The sequence below is a fragment of the Schistocerca cancellata genome, chromosome 6, assembly GCF_023864275.1.
Source record: "Schistocerca cancellata isolate TAMUIC-IGC-003103 chromosome 6, iqSchCanc2.1, whole genome shotgun sequence".
Lineage (NCBI taxonomy): Eukaryota > Metazoa > Arthropoda > Insecta > Orthoptera > Acrididae > Schistocerca > Schistocerca cancellata.
Window position 1 is genome coordinate 683,172,934 of NC_064631.1, and position 20,623 is coordinate 683,193,556.

Below are 20,623 nucleotides of genomic sequence, written 5' to 3' on the forward strand. Positions count from 1 at the left end.
AAACCCGCCGGCGATGGTCCATCTCGTGGGTACGAACGATAGGAGGCGAGAAACATTTGCAGTGCTTGATGCCTGGTGTGTGCAGAACGAAGTTTGGCCATCTGCTGCTTGAAGGTTTCGACAAAACGTTCGGCTTCGCCGTTTGACTGTAGATGGAATGGCGCACTAAAGTGCGCGTCATTTACGACGGTGGCCGAGTTTAGGTTCGTTCTGCGCATCTGACGTCACAAAACACAGTCAGCCAATGAACAGAGAACGACGTTGCCAGAGCTCGACTGCAGTGCAGAGCACGGACAAGTGTCTTCAGATTTAGAAATGTTCAGTCATAAATAAAGTAATTGAACAAAAGCAATGTCTTGATAGCAGATTTTCTGTAAAAGAAAGTTTGGAAAAGCATTCTTTATACCAATTGCTTCATATTCTATTAATTAATTAAACCAAACAAGCAATAAGCCTCCTAATTCAGGCGATAGCAAGGAAATTCATTCTCACTAACTGCTTTTTCGCAATAAAGAACAGGGTAATTGTTTATTTCCTATTGTACTTCGACGAAACGTGAGTAATTCATAGTCATACCAAGTGTGTCTCGGTATTTTGCGTGAGTCGTTAAAGTCCTCCAGGAACGATGTTGAATGTTGACCTGTGTTAGCGTAATGGTGAAAGTGTTTCAGTGCTAAGCAGGAGGTTCTGAGTTCTAAACTTATTTGGTGCTTAATATTTTATTTGTTTAAAAACAATATCGATCTGTCTTACTTCATCAGTTTTATTCGTTTGAATGTAATTTTTTGAAATTTCTAGTGGCTACTAAAATCGACCATACGGGAAGTATACGCTGTGGACTTTTACGTCTGCAAACTCCTCAAAATTTCGTGCAATGGTTTACTACATTTAATGCAGCACAGTAACTGCGTTGAACATCGAAACAAAATTAAGTCATTTAAGGAGGGAAGGTATCAGTCAAGAAGATGTGTAAAAATCAAATTTTTGGGCCAAATACTTTTTGTGAAATCGAATGATAAGTGTGTCAAAGCAGTCGGAACACCATGTGTCTGCACAGGCGAGCAGTGCAGTGATGACAAAATCGCGTACAGCGCGGAATGCGGAGAGCACGTCTCTGTAGCAGTGAAAGGGTTAATGCGGCCGTGGTGGCTTTACTTCATAAACTGCGCGCTCCCCCCTAAACGTAAGTTTGTGAACTATACTACAGGGTTATTACACATGATTGAAGCGATTTCACAGCTCTACAATAACTTTATTATTTGAGATATTTTCACAATGCTTTGCACACACATACAGAAACTCAAAAAGTTTTTTTAGGCATTCACAAATGCGCCCCTTTAGTGATTCAGCAAACATCAAGCCGATAATCAAGTTCCTCCCACACTCGGCGCAGCATGTCCCCATCAATGAGTTCGAAAGCATCGTTGATGCGAACTCGCAGTTCTGGCACGTTTCTTGGTAGAGGAGGTTTAAACACTGAATCTTTCACATAACCCCACAGAAATAAATCGCATGGGGTTAAGTTGGGAGAGCGTGGAGGCCATGACATGAATTGATGATCATGATCTCCACCACGACCGATCCATCGGTTTTCCAATCTCCTGTTTAAGAAATGCCGAACATCATGATGGAAGTGCGATGGAGCACCATCTTGTTGAAAGATGAAGTCGGCGCTGACGGTCTCCAGTTGTGGCATTAGCCAATTTTCCAGCATGTCAAGGTACACGTGTCCTGTAACATTTTTTTTTTTTTTTTTGCAGAAGAAAAAGGGGCCGTAAACTTTAAACCGTGAGATTGCACAAAACACGTTAACTTTTGGTGAATTGCGAATTTGCTGCGCGAGTGCGTGAGGATTCTCTACCGCCCAGATTCGCACATTGTGTCTGTTCACTTCACCATTAAGAAAAAATGTTGCTTCATCACTGAAAACAAGTTTCGCACTGAACGTATCCCCTTGCATGAGCTGTTGCAACCGCGCCGAAAATTCAAAGTGTTTGACTTTCTCATCGGGTGTCAGGGCTTGTAGCAATTGTAAACGGTAAGGCTTCTGCTTTAGCCTTTTCCGTAAGATTTTCCAAACCGTCGGCTGTGGTACGTTTAGCTCCCTACTTGCTTTATTCGTCGACTTCCACGTGCTACGCGTGAAACTTGCCCGCACGCGTTCAACCGTTTCTTCGCTCACTGCAGGCCAACCCGTTGCTTTCCCCTTACAGAGGCATCCAGAAGCTTTAAACTGCGCATACCATCGCCGAATGCAGTAAGCAGTTGGTGGATCTTTGTTGAACTTCGTCCTGAAGTGTCGTTGCACTGTTATGACTGACTGATGTGAGTGCATTTCCAGCACGACATACGCTTTCTCCGCTCCTGTCGCCATTTTGTCTCACTGCGCTCTCGAGCGCTCTGGCGGCAGAAACCTGAAGTGCGGCTTCAGCCGAACAAAACTATGAGTTTTTCTACGTATCTGTAGTGTGTCGTGACCATATGTCAATGAATGGAGCTACAGTGAATTTATGAAATCGCTTCAATCATTTGTAATAGCCCTGTATACTATGGCGCTGCTTCTCTTGGCGCATGAAACTGGCAACGCAGCAATCTCCCGCGTCTGGGCGGATATGCGCGAGCCGCCAACATAAAAGAATTGAACTATAGTTAGATGCTGTATGTTGTTGCTTTGAAATGTTCAAATGTGTGTGAAATCTTATGGGACTTAACTGCTAAGGTCATCAGTCCCTAAGCTTACACACTACTTAACCTAAATTATCCTAAGGACAAACACACATACCTATGCCCCTAGGGAGGACTGGAACTTCCGCCGGGACCAGCCGCACAGTCCATGACTGCAGCGCCTCATACCGCCTGGCTAATCCCGCGCAGCTGTAATTGCATTCATAGAGTGTTTCATATTCATCTGACGTGAACTGAAGGCCGTTGCTTGACATTATGACTTCAGGTAAACCTTCGAGGCAAAAAGTAGAGGACCACACCTGAATTGTGCTACGTGATGATGTCGAGTTCACTTGCACAGAAAAAGTAAACTTGCTATTCGAGTCAACCACAATCAACCAACGAGGATTCCAAAAATGTCCCGCAAAGTCCCTGTGCACACATTGCCATCGTGATTGCGACTTTGACCGAGCAGAGAATTTTTATGGCGGGGCGGACTTATTTTCCGCACATTCGTGACACTGTGACGTCATCTGTTCTATTTGGGTTCCATACCCTGATAAGTATCTTGGAAGCAGGATAGACACCGACTGGAAGTGCACCACAGAAATTAAAACAAGGATAGCAATGGCAAAAGAGGTGTTTTATAAGAAAAGGAGAATCTTCTGCAGCGGTCTGGACAGAGAACTCGGAAAGAGACTCATAAAATGTCTTGTATGGAGTGTTCTTCTATATGGCGCTGAAACATGCACTATGAGGAAAAAAGACAGAGAAAGGCTGGAGGCTTTTGAGATCTGGACATGGCGGAAGATGGAAAGAATAAGTTGGATGGACAGAGTAAAAAATGAAGAGGTACTGAGAAGAGTGGGAGAGAAAAGACAGTTACTAGATGTAATAAAGAGAAGAAAAAGAAATTGGATTGGGCATATATTAAGAAAGAATGACGGACTGATAAAAACAGTTTTAGAAGGTTATGTAGAAGGGAAAAGGAAGCGAGGAAGGAAGAGATTCCAGATACTGGATGACACGATGGACGGTACAACATACGGCAGCCTTAAGAAGGAAGCAATGGATCGCAGAAAATGGAGAGGCAAAGGACCTGCTAATATAGCAGAAAACTGATGATAACTGATGATGATGACCCTGATAAGCACAGTGTCGACGCGCTGACTGTTTCGTATGGACAGTCCCCCAGTGTCCTTGGTGAAGTAACTGCAACACTTCTTTTTGGACACTTTAGGGACCAACACACATGACAGTCCACTTTCATTTTTAACAAGAATCACACCCGTCTGTATAGCGAGGCTACGTCGACGTGCAAAGCATCGGCGTCCTACAGAGTTCTTTATGCTGTGCAAGGAACGAGGCCAAGATGTGGGAGTGTATCTTAACAAAATTTTCAAATCTCAATCAGCTTGCGCGGCCTGTGCAATTTTCTTATAGGTCAGCGGAAAAGACTGAAGCAGTTCAGAATCCCGAGTATCGATGTGGCAACAAGATGCAGCAGAAGCGTCAAAGTCTGTATCAGGGTCAATCTGAAGACGTGAAAGTGCGTCCGCATTACCATGTTGAGCTGTCGGACGATACCCAATCTCGTACTGGTATTGAGACAAAAATAAAGCGCATCTTTGCAATAGTCATACAGTTCGTACAGGAACCGGTTTCGTCAGATGAAACAGGGACTGCAATGGCTTGTGATCCGTTACTAAGTAGAATCTTATGCCATACAAACAGTGGTGGAATTCGGTGACACCATACACGATGGACAAAGCCTCTTTCTCAATTTGTGAATAGTTACACTGAGATTTGGACAACATTTTTATTGCGAAAGAAATAAGCCTGTCTCTATCACCAATTCTGTGCGAAAGCACTGCACTGATTCCGTAAGACGAAGCGTTAACTTGCAATACAACTGGTTTGTCAGGATCAAAGTAAACTAAGCGTCGACCACTGACTAATTCATCTTTAAGTTTTTGAAACGGTACTTGGCTCTCATCTGTTCACCAAAGGGGACATTCTTGCGGCACTAGCGATACAATGGTGCTGCGATTTGTGCAGCGCTCGACAGGAACCTAATGTAGTTGTTCATCTTCCCTAAGACTGGCTGCAGTTATGGGACATTGCGAGGAACTGGCAAATCTCGTATGGCTAACAAATGTGACTGAAGAGGATGTACACCTTGACCGTATTTGACTTGACTAAGATACTGCAACTCAGGTTTAAAAAGATCACATTGGTCCAGTCTACACTTTAGTCCTGCCTCAGATAACACACGAAACGAAGTACACAAATTTGCAATATGATCTTCAGCTGTACGACCTGCTAAGACCATACCGTCCAAATAGTTTGAACAGTTTGGCACTTGAGCAGTCAGCTGTTCCAAATACCGTTTGAAAATGGAGGGTGCGGAAGCACTGCCAAAAGGCAAACGCAAATAAACAAGCCTAAACGAGTATTCACTACACACACTTTTTGAGATTATTCACCGATCGGTATTTGAAGATACGCGTCGCTCAAATCAATTTTTGAAATGTACCGACCAGTGCCTAATCTGCCCATGAGATCCTCTGGGCGTGGCAATCGATAAGTATCAATTACAGTTTGTGGCTTGACCATAGACTTGAAGTCAATACAGAGGCGAATGCGACCTGAAGGTTTGGGATCCAAAACCAGTGGACTTGCCAACTGACTAGCTTGTATGGGCGCAATAGCTCCGCTTTCTTGCATTTCCTTAAGTTCAGCAGCGACTTTGTCCCATAATGCAATTGGAACAGTTCAGAACCGGTAATACTTCGGCTGAGTATTGTCTTTCACAGTAATATGTGCAACAATATTGTTAGCCTTGCCTAAACGTTCAGAAAAAGAGTTCCGGAAATTCTATCAGCAAGCTTTTGTATGGAATGTAGACACTGACAACACATTGTCCTGAATGTTACAGCCAAACAAATCAAATGAAACAAGACGAAATATGTTCTCACAATCGCGTGATTGTAGCACCATAAAAATTACTGTTCACATATGCGAGCGATACATGGCAGGTAAAGTATATTTTCCAAGAATGGGAATGTCTTGTCCATTATAAGCCGTCAGGTACATGCTAGTTTTAGACAGGCATGGGGAGCCTAACATTTCATATGTGAGACGATTCAGTAATGTAACAGAGGCACCCATGTCCAACTGAAATTTCAAACGTTTCTCACAAAGAAGCAAATGAACGAAAAGTTTGTTGGAATGGCGTAGCACTGAAGAAATTGCTCGCTTGCTAGTTTTGCTAATGCCTGTTGCAGACTTTGAATATACTGCATTAATATCACGGACCTTGTGACTGGATTTTTGTGAGTGGGCCAAATTCTTATTGTTGTTGATGTGTTGGCAGAATAGCCAACACCGTGTTGCTAGAGGAGGCCAAAATGCACGCGTTTACGCTCACGCAGACTGGCTTGAGGTCTGGAACAGGACAATGTAATTAATATAGCCAATAAGGTACGTTGCTGCTGGAATACTAAACTTTAATTCATAATTGGTGTACATCGCCCTTGACGGTACATTAATAACAATCTCAATGTAAACTGGTAATGGCGCCTTGCTAGGTCGTAGCAAATGACGTAGCTGAAGGCTATGCTAACTATCGTCTCGGCAAATGAGAGCGTATTTGTGAGTGTAGCTTCGCTAGCAAAGTCGGCTGTACAACTGGGGCGAGTGCTAGGACGTCTCTCTAGACCTGCCGTGTGGCGGCGCTCGGTCTGCAATCACTGACAGTGGCGACACGCGGGTCCGACGTATACTAACGGATCGCGGCCAATTTAAAGGCTACCACCTAGCAAGTGTGGTGTCTGGCGGTGATACCACAGTTGTTACATTTCAAACATACGGATTGTACATGTCCTTTCTTGCCACAAGTATAACACTGTGGTTCCAAGGAGGGGCAGTCCTGGCGTTTGTGCTGTGAATAACACCGAGGGCATGACTTAATTCTGTTCACCTGTGTAGCTACCTGTTTAGCGAGCTGCTTACACAGCATGGAGAGTTATTTACGTGGTGTGGCGAGAGCAGGCTTTCGCTGCCAAATGGGCCAGTCGCAAACGAGGGCTCAACCCAACAAATTGCTGGCAGCTCAGATTTATCATCCGACAGGGCACCTGAATCTTATTGATCTAGTATTTGCACTACTTGCTCAAATAATGGCTCAGACAGTTTCAAAATCTGTTCTCTGAGTTTGACGTCAGTTACATTGTACACGATGGCACATGCAACATAGCATCTGAATATAAAGCACCAAATGCACATTTGAATTTACATTTCCTCGTAATTCCCTGAAAATCTGTTACCCACTCGCAATAAGTTTGTTTTGACCGTTCTATGCAATTGTTCCCGTGAGATCACCGAAGTTAAGCGCTGTCGGGCGTGGTCGGCACTTGGATGGGTGACCATCCAGGCCGCCATGCGCTGTTGCCATTTTTCTGGGTGCACTCACCTCGTCATGCCAATTGAGGAGCTACTCGACCGAATAGTAGCGGCTTCGGTCAAAGAAAACCATCATAACGACCGGGAGAGCGGTGTGCTGATCCCATGCCCCTCCTATCCGCATCCTCCTCGGAGGGTGACTTGGTGGTCCGATGGTCCCGATGGGCCACTTGCGGCCTGTAGACGGAGTGGTTCTATGCAATTAAAGAATTGATACTTGGCTGCTACCATACTCACTTGTTGGTCATAATAGTTAGCTAGCGAATCTACAACATGATCATACGAAAGCTCGCTTGGATGGCGTAGACAAGAAATAGGGGAGTTTCACAGTACCTCGTACATCGTGAGCAATTATATGGGCTTCAAACTGTTGCAACCACAACCACTCGAGCCATCCCTTGTCTTGTTCATGAAACTGGCGAAAAGGAGGTATAGCTGTAGGTGTTGCTTGTTCCATCGGGCACACAGCGTTGGTCAGTAGCTACTGCACTGTTTTTAGCAATGCAGATATTTTCTTGGACTGGAACTGAAACATTTGCATTAGCTGCATTGCATCTAATACTTGCAGCTGTGGAGCCTGAGCAGGGGCTGGGATAGGTGAGGTGGGCATGTTGAAAGAGACAAATGCAAGAAACAGACAGGGCAACAAGAGAAATAAGTGCAAATGCAAAGAAAATGTCTGCAACACCCACCTGAAACCACTGATTAGCAGAAACACAATTACAGACTGTTAAAGCAAGTAAACACCTCTGCAAAGAAAAGGCAAGAGAGAATTAAGGCGCCAGCAAAACTCAAAAGAAAATTCTGTGGCTGCGAGGCACTGGGTTTTTCTTGTAACTCATCGCCAATGTAGTATCCTGCCCACTCACCTAATATAGCGTGCCTAGGAAGCTGTTTTCTCGGATCGCTAAAAAACAATTCAAGTGAGGCATGTTAATGGAGTTTATTGCAGTAAGTGGAATTGATAATACTTAACTTTGTGTATTCACAAAGGTACAGGGTGTTTCAAAAAGGACCGGTATATTTGAAACGGCAATAAAAACTAAACGAGCAGCGATAGAAATACACCGTTTGTTGCAATATGCTTGGGACAACAGTACATTTTCAGGCGGACAAACTTTCGAAATTACAGTAGTTACAATTTTCAACAACAGATGGCGCTGCAAGTGATGTGAAAGATATAGAAGACAACGCAGTCTGTGGGTGCGCCATTCTGTACGTCGTCTTTCTGCTGTAAGCGTGTGCTGTTCACAACGTGCAAGTGTGCTGTAGACAACATGGTTTATTCCTTAGAACAGAGGATTTTTCTGTTGTTGGAATTCCACCGCCTAGAACACAGTGTTGTTGCAACAAGACTAAGTTTTCAACGGAGGTTTAATGTAACCAAAGGACCGAAAAGCGATACAATAAAGGATCTGTTTGAAAAAATTCAACGGACTGGGAACGTGACGGATGAACGTGCTGGAAAGGTAGGGCGACCGCGTATGGCAACCACAGAGGGCAACGCGCAGCTAGTGCAGCAGGTGATCCGACAGCGGCCTCGGGTTTCCGTTTGCCGTGTTGCAGCTGCGGTCCAAATGACGCCAACGTCCACGTATCGTCTCATGCGCCAGAGTTTACACCTCTATCCATACAAAATTCAAACGCGGCAACCCCTCAGCGCCGCTACCATTGCTGCACGAGAGACATTCGCTAACGATATAGTGCACAGGATTGATGACAGCGATATGCATGTGGGCAGCATTTGGTTTACTGACGAAGCTTATTTTTACCTGGACGGCTTCGTCAATAAACAGAACTGGCGCATATGGGGAACCGAAAAGCCCCATGTTGCAGTCCCATCGTCCCTGCATCCTCAAAAAGTACTGGTCTGGGCCGCCATTTCTTCCAAAGGAATCATTGGCCCATTTTTCAGATCCGAAATGATTACTGCATCACGCTATCTGGACATTCTTCGTGAATTTTTGGCGGTACAAACTGCCTTAGACGACACTGCCAACACCTCGTGGTTTATGCAAGATGGTGCCCGGCCACATCGCACGGCCGACGTCTTTAATTTCCTGAATGAATATTTCGATGATCGTGTGATTGCTTTGGGCTAACCGAAACATACGAGAGGCGGCGTGGATTGGCCTCCCTATTCGCCAGACATGAACCCCTGTGACTTCTTTCTGTGGGGACACTTGAAAGACCAGATGTACCGCCAGAATCCAGAAACATTTGAACAGCTGAAGCAGTACATCTCATCTGCATGTGAAGCCATTCCGCCAGACACGTTGTCAAAGGTTTCGGGTAATTTCATTCAGAGACCACGCCATATTATTGCTACGCATGGTGGATATGTGGAAAATATCGTACTATAGAGTTTCCCAGACCGCAGCGCCATCTGTTGTTGAAAATTGTAACAACTGTAATTTCGAAAGTTTGTCTGCCTGAAAATGTACTGTTGTCCCAAGCATATTGCAACAAACGGTGTATTTCTATCGCTGCTCGTTTAGTTTTTATTGCCGTTTCAAATATACCGGTCATTTTTGAAACACCCTGTATGTTGCAAGCAAATGGCGACATGTAAATAATCAAGGTCCTTCGGTATCTACAAGTTCAATGCAAGCAAAACAATTCAGTTCATAAGTCACTGCTGAAGCGTTTGTATGACAGCTCGTCTTCCACCGGGGCCGTGGCTAGCCGGCGCAGTGCATCATCCTCGCCACCTGCCACCACAGTGGTGTCAGTGCGACACTTGCCACAAGCTGCAATTTTTCCCTTCTTTAAGCTGCATTATGACTGTTAAGGCCTGCCATCTTATTTCTTTATATAGGCGGCCGTAGTGTTCCATACAAACCTATTAGCTTGTACTCATGGCCACCACCGCACAGCAAAATTGCACTAGCAGTTGTGGCCTTGTACACTGTTGCCCATGCAGCATCATGTGGAGGTGAGTCTGTGTAGAGTTCTTTTGACTGCACTTTGGTATCATCTTTTATTTACATACATCAATTACACTTATTTTTTGCAGCAAAAAACAGGAATTTGGAAGCAGTAAATTGTAAATTTATAGTCTAATTGAAGAAGAGAACAAAGGAAGACAAGAAAGAATAGATATAGATACCCGTTCACCAACACCACCTGAGAAAAGGGACTTGACACTGAACTCCAAGTCGAGTGTTTGCATGTGGTCCTGACCATATTACACTACTGGCCATTAAAATTGCTACACCAGGAAGAAATGCAGAAGATAAACGGGTATTCATTGGACAAATATATTATACTAGAACTGACATGTGATTACATTTTCATGCAATTTGGGTGCACAGATCATGAGAAATCCGTACCCAAGACAACCACCTCTGACCGTAATAACGGCCTTGATACGCCTAGGCATTGAGTCAAACAGAGCTTAGATGGCGTGTACAGGTACAGCTGCCCATGAAGCTTCAACACGATACCACAGTTCATCAAGAGTAGTGATTGACGTATTGTGACGAGCTAGTTGCTCGGCCACCATTGACCAGACGTTTTCACTTGGTGAGAGATCTGGAGAATGTGCTGGCCAGGGCAGCAGTCGAATATTTTCTGTGTCCAGAAACTCCCGTACAGGACCTCCAATATGCGGTCGTGCATTATCCTGCTGAAATGTAGGGTTTCGCAGGGATCGAATGAAGGGTAGAGCCACGGGTCGTAACACATCTGAAATGTAACTTCCACTGTTCAAAGTGCTGTCAATACGAACAAGAGGTGACCGAGACGTGTAACCAATGGCAACCCCTACCATCACGCCGGGTGATACGCCAGTATGGCGACGACGAATACACGCTTCCAATGTGCGTTCACCGCGATGTCGCCAAACACGGTTGCGACCATCATGATGCTGCAAAACAGAACCTGGATTCATCCGAAAAAATGACGTTTTGCCATTCGTGCACCCAGGGTCGTCGTTGAGTACACCATCGCAGGCGCTCCTGTCTGTGATGCAGCGTCGAGGGTAACCGCAGCCATGGTCTCCGAGCTGATAGTCCATGCTGCTGCAAACGTCGTCGAACTGTTCGTGCAGATTGTTGTTGTCTTGCAAACGTCCCCATCTGTTGACTCAGGGATCGAGACGTGGCTGCACGATCCGTTACAGCCATGCGGATAAGATGCCTGTCATCTCAACTGCTAGTGAAACGAGGCCGTTGGGATCCAGCACGGCGTTCCGTATTACCCTCCTGAACACACCGATTCCATATTCTGCTAACCGTCATTGGATCTCGACCAACGCGAGCAGCAATGTCGCGACACGATAAACTGCAATCGCGATAGGCTACAATCCGACCTTTATCAAAGTCGGAAACATGATGGTACGCATTTCTCCCGCTTACACGAGGCATCACAACAACGTTTCACCAGGCAACGCCGGTCAACTGCTGTTTTGAGTATGAGAAATAGGTTGGAAACTTTTCTCATGTCAGCACGTTGTAGGTGTCGCCACCGGCACCAGCCTTGTGTGAATGCTCTGAAAAGCTAATCATTTGCTTATCACAGCATCTTCTTCCTGTCGGTTAAATTTCGCGTCTGTAGCACGCCATCTTCGTGGTGTAGCAATTTTAATGGCCTTTAGTGTATTAATTATCCACAGGAACATCCCTCTTTGGAAAAGTCGATTTGTTCAGTCCATGCAGATCTAATCTACATCCGAATTGTTTGTTAGAGTCCAGTGTCAGCTGATGTCTTAGGTTATACAACAACTACTACTATTAGGTTCGTTAGTAAACAAATTATGCATGGTTTTGGAACAATACGCTTCCTCACTGTAACCTAATTAAGTTATGCACTGTTCCTACATAGCTGCAGGGAAATGACAAACCACAACTAACCTATTACTACTCTTGCAAAAACTTTTCTCTAGAATAAAACTAGACATTTCTCAGTTGTGGACCCATTGATTTTGTATATTTATGTAATATGCATGATCTGTTTCTGTTGTGTATTTCACTGTTTGATTTTTGCTTGCTTATTTTATATAAAATTTATATTACATACATGTTATTACATTTACAAAAAAGTGTTCATTTATGTAATTATCCAACAAAGTTAGGTACAGGTTTAACATGGATTCTAGAACAATATATATCGATGAACTATTCTAATTACTCTACTTTTAATTAGATCCATTCATAATAAGATATAAATTGCAATCTTTGATTAATGTTCACGTGAGTAGTTGTGCATGTTTTACGTTACGTATATTTTGTGAGCCTTTGTACATCAGTGACGTGACAACATACTCATCTCGTCGTCAGTAATGGAGATACTCGAGCTATCTACGTATGTCGGCCTGTCTTTGTCTTCTGCACCTTCTGTATTGACGAATCTGTTTGTATATGTCATGTTCTGCTTTTGAGATGCTGTTGGCATTGCATTCAACTGCGTCCACGTACCTGAATTCCTCAGTTCATCGTGTATAGTGCTGTTTCCGTTACATGTTCTATATTATTACTTAAGTGCCTGTATCAAATGCATTTCAAAAGGAAGCCTTCTAAAGAACCAATTTTTCTGCATGTGCAATGATCGCTTTTCAAAGGCGATGGTACGCATTTCTCCTCCTTACACGAGGCATCACAACAACGTTTCACCAGGCAACGCCGGTCAACTACTGTTTGAGTATGAGAAATAGGTTGGAAACTTTTCTCATGTCAGCACGTTGTAGGTGCCCAGTGTCAAAATGAGACATGCCTCAGCTGAGGTTGACATGACACAACCGTAATATTTTCGTTTCCTCGCATTCCTCAGAGGAGTACACACTTCACATTGCAGCAAGGTGGTGTTATGATCAATGATGACAAGTGACAGCTGTGTCAGTTGGAAGTAGCATTTCTTGGTCACTTATGTTGTTTTATCACAGACATCTCTCACATGTTGCCGAGCTTCAGTCCTCTTACAGATGCCTTATCAGCAGAGTAAGAGGAAAATCGACTAGACAGCCTAGTTGTTTAAGGCATTCGGTAAAGCAGAGGACAGTTTGGCACAAGACATCTCTCTCTCTCTCTCTCTCTCTCTCTCTCTCTCTCTCTCTCTCTCTCTCTCTTTTCCCAAGTTGGAAGCTCACCTCATACACTCCACTGATGCTAGCGACTCTGCAGAGCGTGTGGTGCTACAGCAGGTTGTTGACAGAGTGCCTCAACTGTTATGATTCTTCTCAAAGAACTTTTCTCAAGTGTAAATGGTCAGCCTTCGACCCCAAGTTTTTTCGTGGTGTACACTGCTGTCAGACATTTTCGAGAAGACATCGAAAGACGTCAGGTGACAATTTACACTGACCACAAGCCCCTGATCAATGCCATTAAAAATCCCTCCCAACATGCTCTCAGCAGTGCAGAAGTGCAGACACGCAGACCTCATAATGCAATTTATTACTGACATCAGTCACATTCACAGCACAGGTATGTCCCTGATTATCTGTCCTGAATCTGTGTAATCTCCCTGCGGTGCGATTATGAACTTATGGCGGCTGTGTAAGCGAAAGACTCCATAATCACAGACAGATCGAACGCTGCAGTCTGCCCTCCACTAATAAGGCACAGTTGTGTGAAGTTTCTCAAGACAGACCACAGCCCATAGTTCTGCTCATAATGCACCAAGATGTGTTTCACAGACTACACAATCTTAGCGACCGAGGCTTCAAATTATCACTATGATTAGTGACAGACAGGTTAGAGTGACCTGACATCAAGCCTGACTGATGTCCCCGTGCGCAGAGTTGCCTTGCGTGCCAGTTATCGAAAAGTATTGGCCAAAGCCAACAACAACTCGGATAACTCCTAATTCTCAAGACAATATTCTACCATGTCCAATTGGAAATTGTTGGACCACTTACAGATCCTGAGGGATTCCTTTACCTACTTTCAGTTATCGGTAGAATGTCTCACTGCGGTGAAGCAAGTCTCCTACATGAGATCGCCCATCACCCCCGAATCAGTCGCATAGACCTTTTTGGAGACCTGTATCATTCATATTAGCATACCTGAGCTGCTCATGACTAATCATTGTCAACAGTTCTAGTCAGGTCTGTCCAACGTCCTGGGCTGTCTGTACAGGGTTACACACACATGGGCAGCAGCGTAACATCTGCAGAGAAATGGCATCATAGAGACGTGGCGCAGGCCCATGAAGATAGCCCTAATGTGCAACACTTGTTCATGGATTGAAGAGCTGCCCTGGATTCTCCTCAGCATCTGCACCTTATATAAAGAAGACTTAAGTGCCTACCTAGCAGGGCTAGAATATAGGAACCACTAGTCCTAACATTTGAATTTGCACACATATTACCACTGGCCATCAACAGGACTTTGAGGTACTCACACAACACATCTGTCAGCACATTCAGATGATGAACTCGCCACCTCTAGCTCACCACACAACCCTCAAGGTATTGATACACAAAGAGCTCTCTATGGCTGAATTCGTCACAGTGTGGGATGACATGGTTCTGGCAGCCCTGCAGCTGTCATACAATGGGCCATGCTGGGTACTCCAATGCTGGCCACAGACATTTGTTATATTGTCTCGCAGCAAGTACATGACAGTATTGCTCTCCCACGTGAAGCTTATCTGGGTCCTACAACGTGCTCACATCACATCCCAAAGACGACACTTTGGTCAAGACTACTGTCAACCGAAACATGTTGCAGCTTCCCACCCCACCAGCAGAATTGCTTATCAATGACGAATGTCCTGTTGATCTACCACCACCACTCTTGGCTTTGCTGTCCAGCTCATGCTACAGCTGCCCATGATATCCGCAGCAGCACCTGGCGCTGTACCATGTCTACAACCTACGCATCATTTACAAAAACCACTCGAGAAATGGTCCAAAAATGTCTCTCAAGTGCCAGGCACGAGACGACTGTTCAGGTGCACCTGAGCCTTCACCTCCTCACCTGCCACAACATTCCGTATTGTACTGGAACAACAACATATAAAAGACACAGCCCCACGACAAATGGTCCCTCTTTGAAACAGGCTGCCTCTAATAGTAAGGCTGAATACTTTATTACTTTGAAACGCTAAAGAAACTGGTATAGGCATGCGTATTCAAATACAGAGATATGTAAACAGGCAGGATACGGCGCTGCAGTCAGCAACGCCTATTTAAGACAACAAGTGTTTCGCACATTGTTAGATCTGTTACTGCTGTTACAGTGGCAGGTTATCAAGATTTAAGTGAGTTTGAACGTGGTGTTATAGTCGGCACACGAGCTATGGAACACAGCATCTCCGAGGCAGAGGTGAAGCGGGGATATTTCCACACGATCATTTCACGAGTGTATCGAGAATATCAGGAATCCAGTAAAATGTCAAATCTCCGACATCCCTGTGGCCGGAAAAAGACTGAAGAGAGTCGTCCAACGTGACACAAATGCAACCCTTCTGCAAATTGCTGCAGATTTCAATGCTGCGCCATCAACAAGTGTTAGCGTGCGAACCAGTCGACGAAACATCATCGATATGGACTTTCGGAGCCAAAGGCCCACTCGTGTACCCTTGATGACTGCACGACACAAAGCTTTACGCATCGCCAGGGCCAGTCAATACCTACATTGAACTTGATCATACAATGTAAGCTTTCACGGCCGGTATTGTCTTCACTTCCGGGCTGATAGGCCGTGGTCGAAGTATAAAACACTCTCCTGACGTTTCGTCTCCGACTGCGGGAGACATCCTCGGAGGTAAAGCGGCGAACTGCGAAGAGAACTCGACGAAGCGCTGATTATATAGGCAGTACAGAGGGCGCCACAGTCAATCACGTGGCGTCGGCTATGAGATTGTCTCTGGTAATGCCAACATTCTAGATTGAAAGTAATCGATCGTCACGCTTGCGGTGCAACGCTGACATCCCAATTTTATCCAGTTTAATACCTTCGTCTTTCCTGTTAAAATAATTACGATGTTTATCAATCTCGATAGCCTCTCTATACAAGCGTGCATAATAATGCGAGGTTTTTGATATGACGCTCGTCTCGCTGAATTTTATTTCATGATCACCTTCCTGGTAAACATGTTCCGCTACGGCCGATTTATCCGTGTGACCCAGGCGGCAGTTCCTCTTATGTTGAACAAGACGGGTGTTCACACTTCTCGTTGAGGTACCGATGTAAACCTGTCCACAACTACAAGGAATTTTATATACCCCCGGTGTAGCCAAAGGGTCTCGTGCATCTTTTGCCGACCTTTGAACTGTTGACGATTAGAAACATGTTGCCTGGTCGGACGAGTCTCACTTCAAATTGTATCGAGCGGATGGACGTGTGTGGGTACGGAGAAAGCCTGGGTTATCCATGGACCCTGCATGTCAGCAGGGGACTGTTCAAGCCGGTGGGGGCTCCATAATGGTGTGGAGCGTGTGCAGTTGGAGTGATATGGGGCCCCTGATGGGTATAGACAGGACTCTCACAGGTGACACGCACATAAGCATCCTGTCTGATCACCTGCATCCATTCATGTCGGTTGTGCATTTCGACGCACTTGGACAATTCCAGCAGGACAATGCGACACCCTACACGTCCAGAATTGCTACAGAGTAGCTCCAGGATTATTCTTCTGAGTTTAAACACTTCGGCTGCCACCAAACCGCCAGACATGGGCCTTAATGAGCATGTCTGTGATGCCTTGCAGTGTGCTGTTCAGAAGAGATCTCTCCCCTCCCTCCCCCCTCGTACTCTTACGGATTTATGGACAAAGGACAGTCTTGCAGGATTCATGGTGTCAGTTCCCTCCAGCACTACGTCAGACATTAGTCGAGTCCATGCCACGCCGTGTTGCGGCACTTCCGCGTGCTTGCTGGGGCCCTACACAATATTAGGCAGGTGTACCAGTTTTTTTGGCTCTTCAGTGTATATTACATATATGGTGATTGGCTTCTGGTAAGAAAAATGTTGCATTTAAATTTTGAAACGTGAAGTTGTTCGGACGGATTTTTATCTCATTAAACATTTGCTTCTCTAGAAGAAATCTAAGAGAAGAAACGACATTCACAGTCGCTGTATCTGTAGGTGAAGATTTTGACATTACCATGTAAAATGAGATTGAAATCTGTGTAGAATTTGACCTGGACACAGAAAAACTATAATGGCAGCCACATACTGAGAAAGCACGATGGCATAATATATTAGCTATAGAATTTCAAGTATGTATGAAGGGAAGTCATTAATGAAACCAAGATTACATTTAGTTAAATGCTGTTAACAAAAGTTACTACAGTTTTGATTTTGTAAGAAGATTGATTTGTAGTGAGTGGACTGTCTGTTAATCATCCTAAAAAAATTTAAAAATGACCAAAGTACAGTGAAGATAATAAAAAGTTCCGAAGAAGATAAGAACAACGCGCCACAAAGTATAGTCACTGTGTAAATGCAGTACAGCATGTAAGTCTCTTCTTCTGTTCGTCATGTGAATTTATACAAGATTTCCACACAAGGCAGACAGTTACAGATTTCTGCGAATTGGGGTTAATATCCAGTACAAAATTATTAAGACACCAACTTTGATTTATTTCGATTTTCAGACAAACTTATGGCGTGTAGAATAAAATGTTCTCGGTCTTCCAGCCGCATCAAGCGATCAAAACGCCACGAGCTTTCGAGCAAGTACTCCTGAAACACCGTCAAGTGGAATGACTGCTGCTGAGCTGCTGGCACGCCCTTATGGACTCTACATGTGGGCTGTGACATCACTGATGCTCTTGGTATCGTTAACTTTGTGTTTGAAGCCTCCGCTTTGACCTCACATTGGCTCGCTTGTAGCCGTTGGTGCAAGCGACGAGAGAGATATCACCAAATCTCTCTCGTAACCATTCACTAGAGCATGCTCAGCTAAGGCAATTTTTATGGGGTAGTGTAGGAATCAAATCTCTCATGCTCCATTCCGCATTGTTTAACATTGTGCACTGTAGTATGATGTAAGATTTCTACACGTACAGGTTATTTTGTAAACTTATGGCACGTTTTTAAGCTAGATTGAGTTTCCGTCTATTTTAGCAACCTGTAATTGGGAGACCTGAAGAGGTTGAGAAGTATTTCATTTTTATTTACTGGCAGGGATGAAGTGCTGGTGGCATTAATCATTTCTTTATTTTTTTTTTACCTTGTAGTTCTGACGATAATGTGTGCTCCAAAAAGTAGCAGCAAATTTAGGAAATTAATAAACATAAAAACACATAATGAGAAAACAACACTGATCCAGAAAGTACGCTCAAAGGAAAAGAAAAAAAAACTGACGCGCCACAAAGGAATTATCTGAATGGGGTGGAGACCGGTAGATTTGATGTACATTTACAGTCAAACGAATTATTGCAATTTCAGAAAAATTGGACGAATTATTCAAGAAAAAGAGCTTCACAAACTTCATTATGGCCTGGGCCCTCCAACCAGCAAGAGGTTTTGCTGATCTAACATGGCAGTTGGACAGAATACGGCGCGACTCCCTCAAGAGGACACTCAACAACCCTATCAATCAACAGCAAGCTGAACAACTGCTTCCTTAAAGGTCAGAAGTGGATCAACGTCTTATTAACTTGCTCAGTTTCTGATTCTTTCTCTTGAACAAATCATCCAGTTTTTTTCTGAAAGTGAAATCATTTGTTTTTCTGTACATGTGCATGACACTTACCAATTTCCATTCCATTCCGGTAATTCCTTGGTACTACATCATTTTTCTTGCCCTACGGTGCACTTAAGACAGGCAACCAAAATTAAATATTGCATCATGTGTAGTTGATGTAAAGGGGTTGCCTATCTAAGCTACATGAAACAATTTTATAGCCAGTTTCATCTAGTCCACCCTCTAGAAATGCATCTAGCACAATTTTATTGAGGGGAGGTGATTGCTGTGGCCTTCTCCACCAGACACCACGGCGCCTAGAGTATCAGCAACCAAACTGACAACCTGCAGCCGCGGGTTGCCCGCTTTGCAGGCCCACTGAAGCACTACACAACCAACAGGCAATATTGATGAACGGCCACAACAACAACAACACCACAGCAAAGACACCAGCGGCCACCAGGGGCCACTACCGGCCCACATAAACATAAGGAAGATGTCACTGCAGATCCTGGAACTATTTTCACACGTCAAACCACGTGATGGAAAATAGTTCTGAGGTACTCATCCGCCGAAGCACTATAAAGGCCGGCGCTCGACTGCACATCGGCAGTTCATCAACCGCCAGCAGACGTGGATAGCTGCCGCCCCGGCAGCCCGACTTGGATCTTCTCACTGATCTCTGGATTAGGCTTGGTATATCAGAGAAGTCTCTGGCGGAGACTAGTAGGAAATTATTTCAGTTGTTTTCTATATTATTCTTGTATGTAGTTGTGATTCAAAGACGGATCACTGTTTTGAGTTGGTGTTATACTTGGAGAACTTGTTTTGGTTAATTGAACACTCCAATAAATTGTTTCCAGACTTTGATCGTTAGTTTCTTCTGCTTACACAGACATATCAGTGATGATCCCAATGAACCCCTCCCCAGCCTTTGATCAGTGCCTGCTGCATGTATCCTCTGTTGTTCTGGCAGGAGACTGGGCGGCTGTTCACGACGGTCCCCTGCATGCCGTACCTGGTGACTGAGGACACATCGCTGGCAGGTGGCCGGCACGTCGCGCCCCAGGGCAGCACGGTGCTCATAGCCTACTACCTGATGCACCGCCACCCCGAGCTCTTCCCGGAGCCAGACAAGTTCGACCCCGGCCGGTTCCTGGAGGGCGGCAGTGCCACATCCAGAAAAGCCTACAGCTACATCCCTTTTGGCATCGGCACGCGCAAGTGTATTGGCAACCGATACGCAGTACTGCAGATGAAAGTCATCCTAGCGACGATTCTGCGGCGCTACCGAATACTTCCCGGAACGAGCAGGGGGGAACTGGAAGAGAGTGTGATCTCAATATCGTCTCACCCAATCACTGGCTTTAGAGTTACTTGTATCCCACGAGAAAACGTACCCTCCAGTTCAGTGTGAGAGAAGACTGTGTTGGTTTTTTTTAATGCAGCTCACCACGAATTCCTCTCCTGTGCCGGTCTCTTCTTGTCAGAGTAGTACTTGTACTTGCAGTTACACCCTCAATTATTTTCTGGATGTATTCCACTTTCGGTTTTTATGCTCTACAAATTATTTTCAATGTTCGTCTGTAACGCTACATCTCAGATGATTTTATTCTCTTCTCATAGCGTGTAGGCTTTCATGGCCGGCGTCTTCAGTAATTAAAACTTCCGGGCTAAGAGGCCGTGGTCCAATAGTAGAAATACTTCTCCCTGACGTTTCGTTGCCAGCTGCGGGCAACATCACCTGAGGTGATGTGAGTCTTAGACTCACCTCAGATGATGTTGCCCGCAGCTGGCAACGAAACGTCAAGGAGAAGTATTTCTACTATTGGACCACGGCCTCTTAGCCCGGAAGTTTTAATTACTGGTTATTCTCTTTTGTTTCAGCTTTGTAACAATCCACGTTTCACTAACATACAAC

General features: G+C 44.7%; 1 protein-coding gene across 1 annotated transcript in view; it reads left to right on the plus strand.

The window, feature by feature from the left end:
* LOC126088471 (cytochrome P450 4C1-like) overlaps positions 1 to 20,119 on the plus strand; it is a 172,707-nt gene extending 152,588 nt beyond the window's left edge. Inside the window, exon 6 of the mRNA XM_049906613.1 lies at positions 19,679 to 20,119. Within this exon, the coding sequence (XP_049762570.1) occupies positions 19,679 to 20,119 (441 nt within the window). The remainder of the gene's footprint in view (positions 1 to 19,678) is intronic.
* The last annotated feature ends 504 nt before the right edge of the window (positions 20,120 to 20,623 follow it).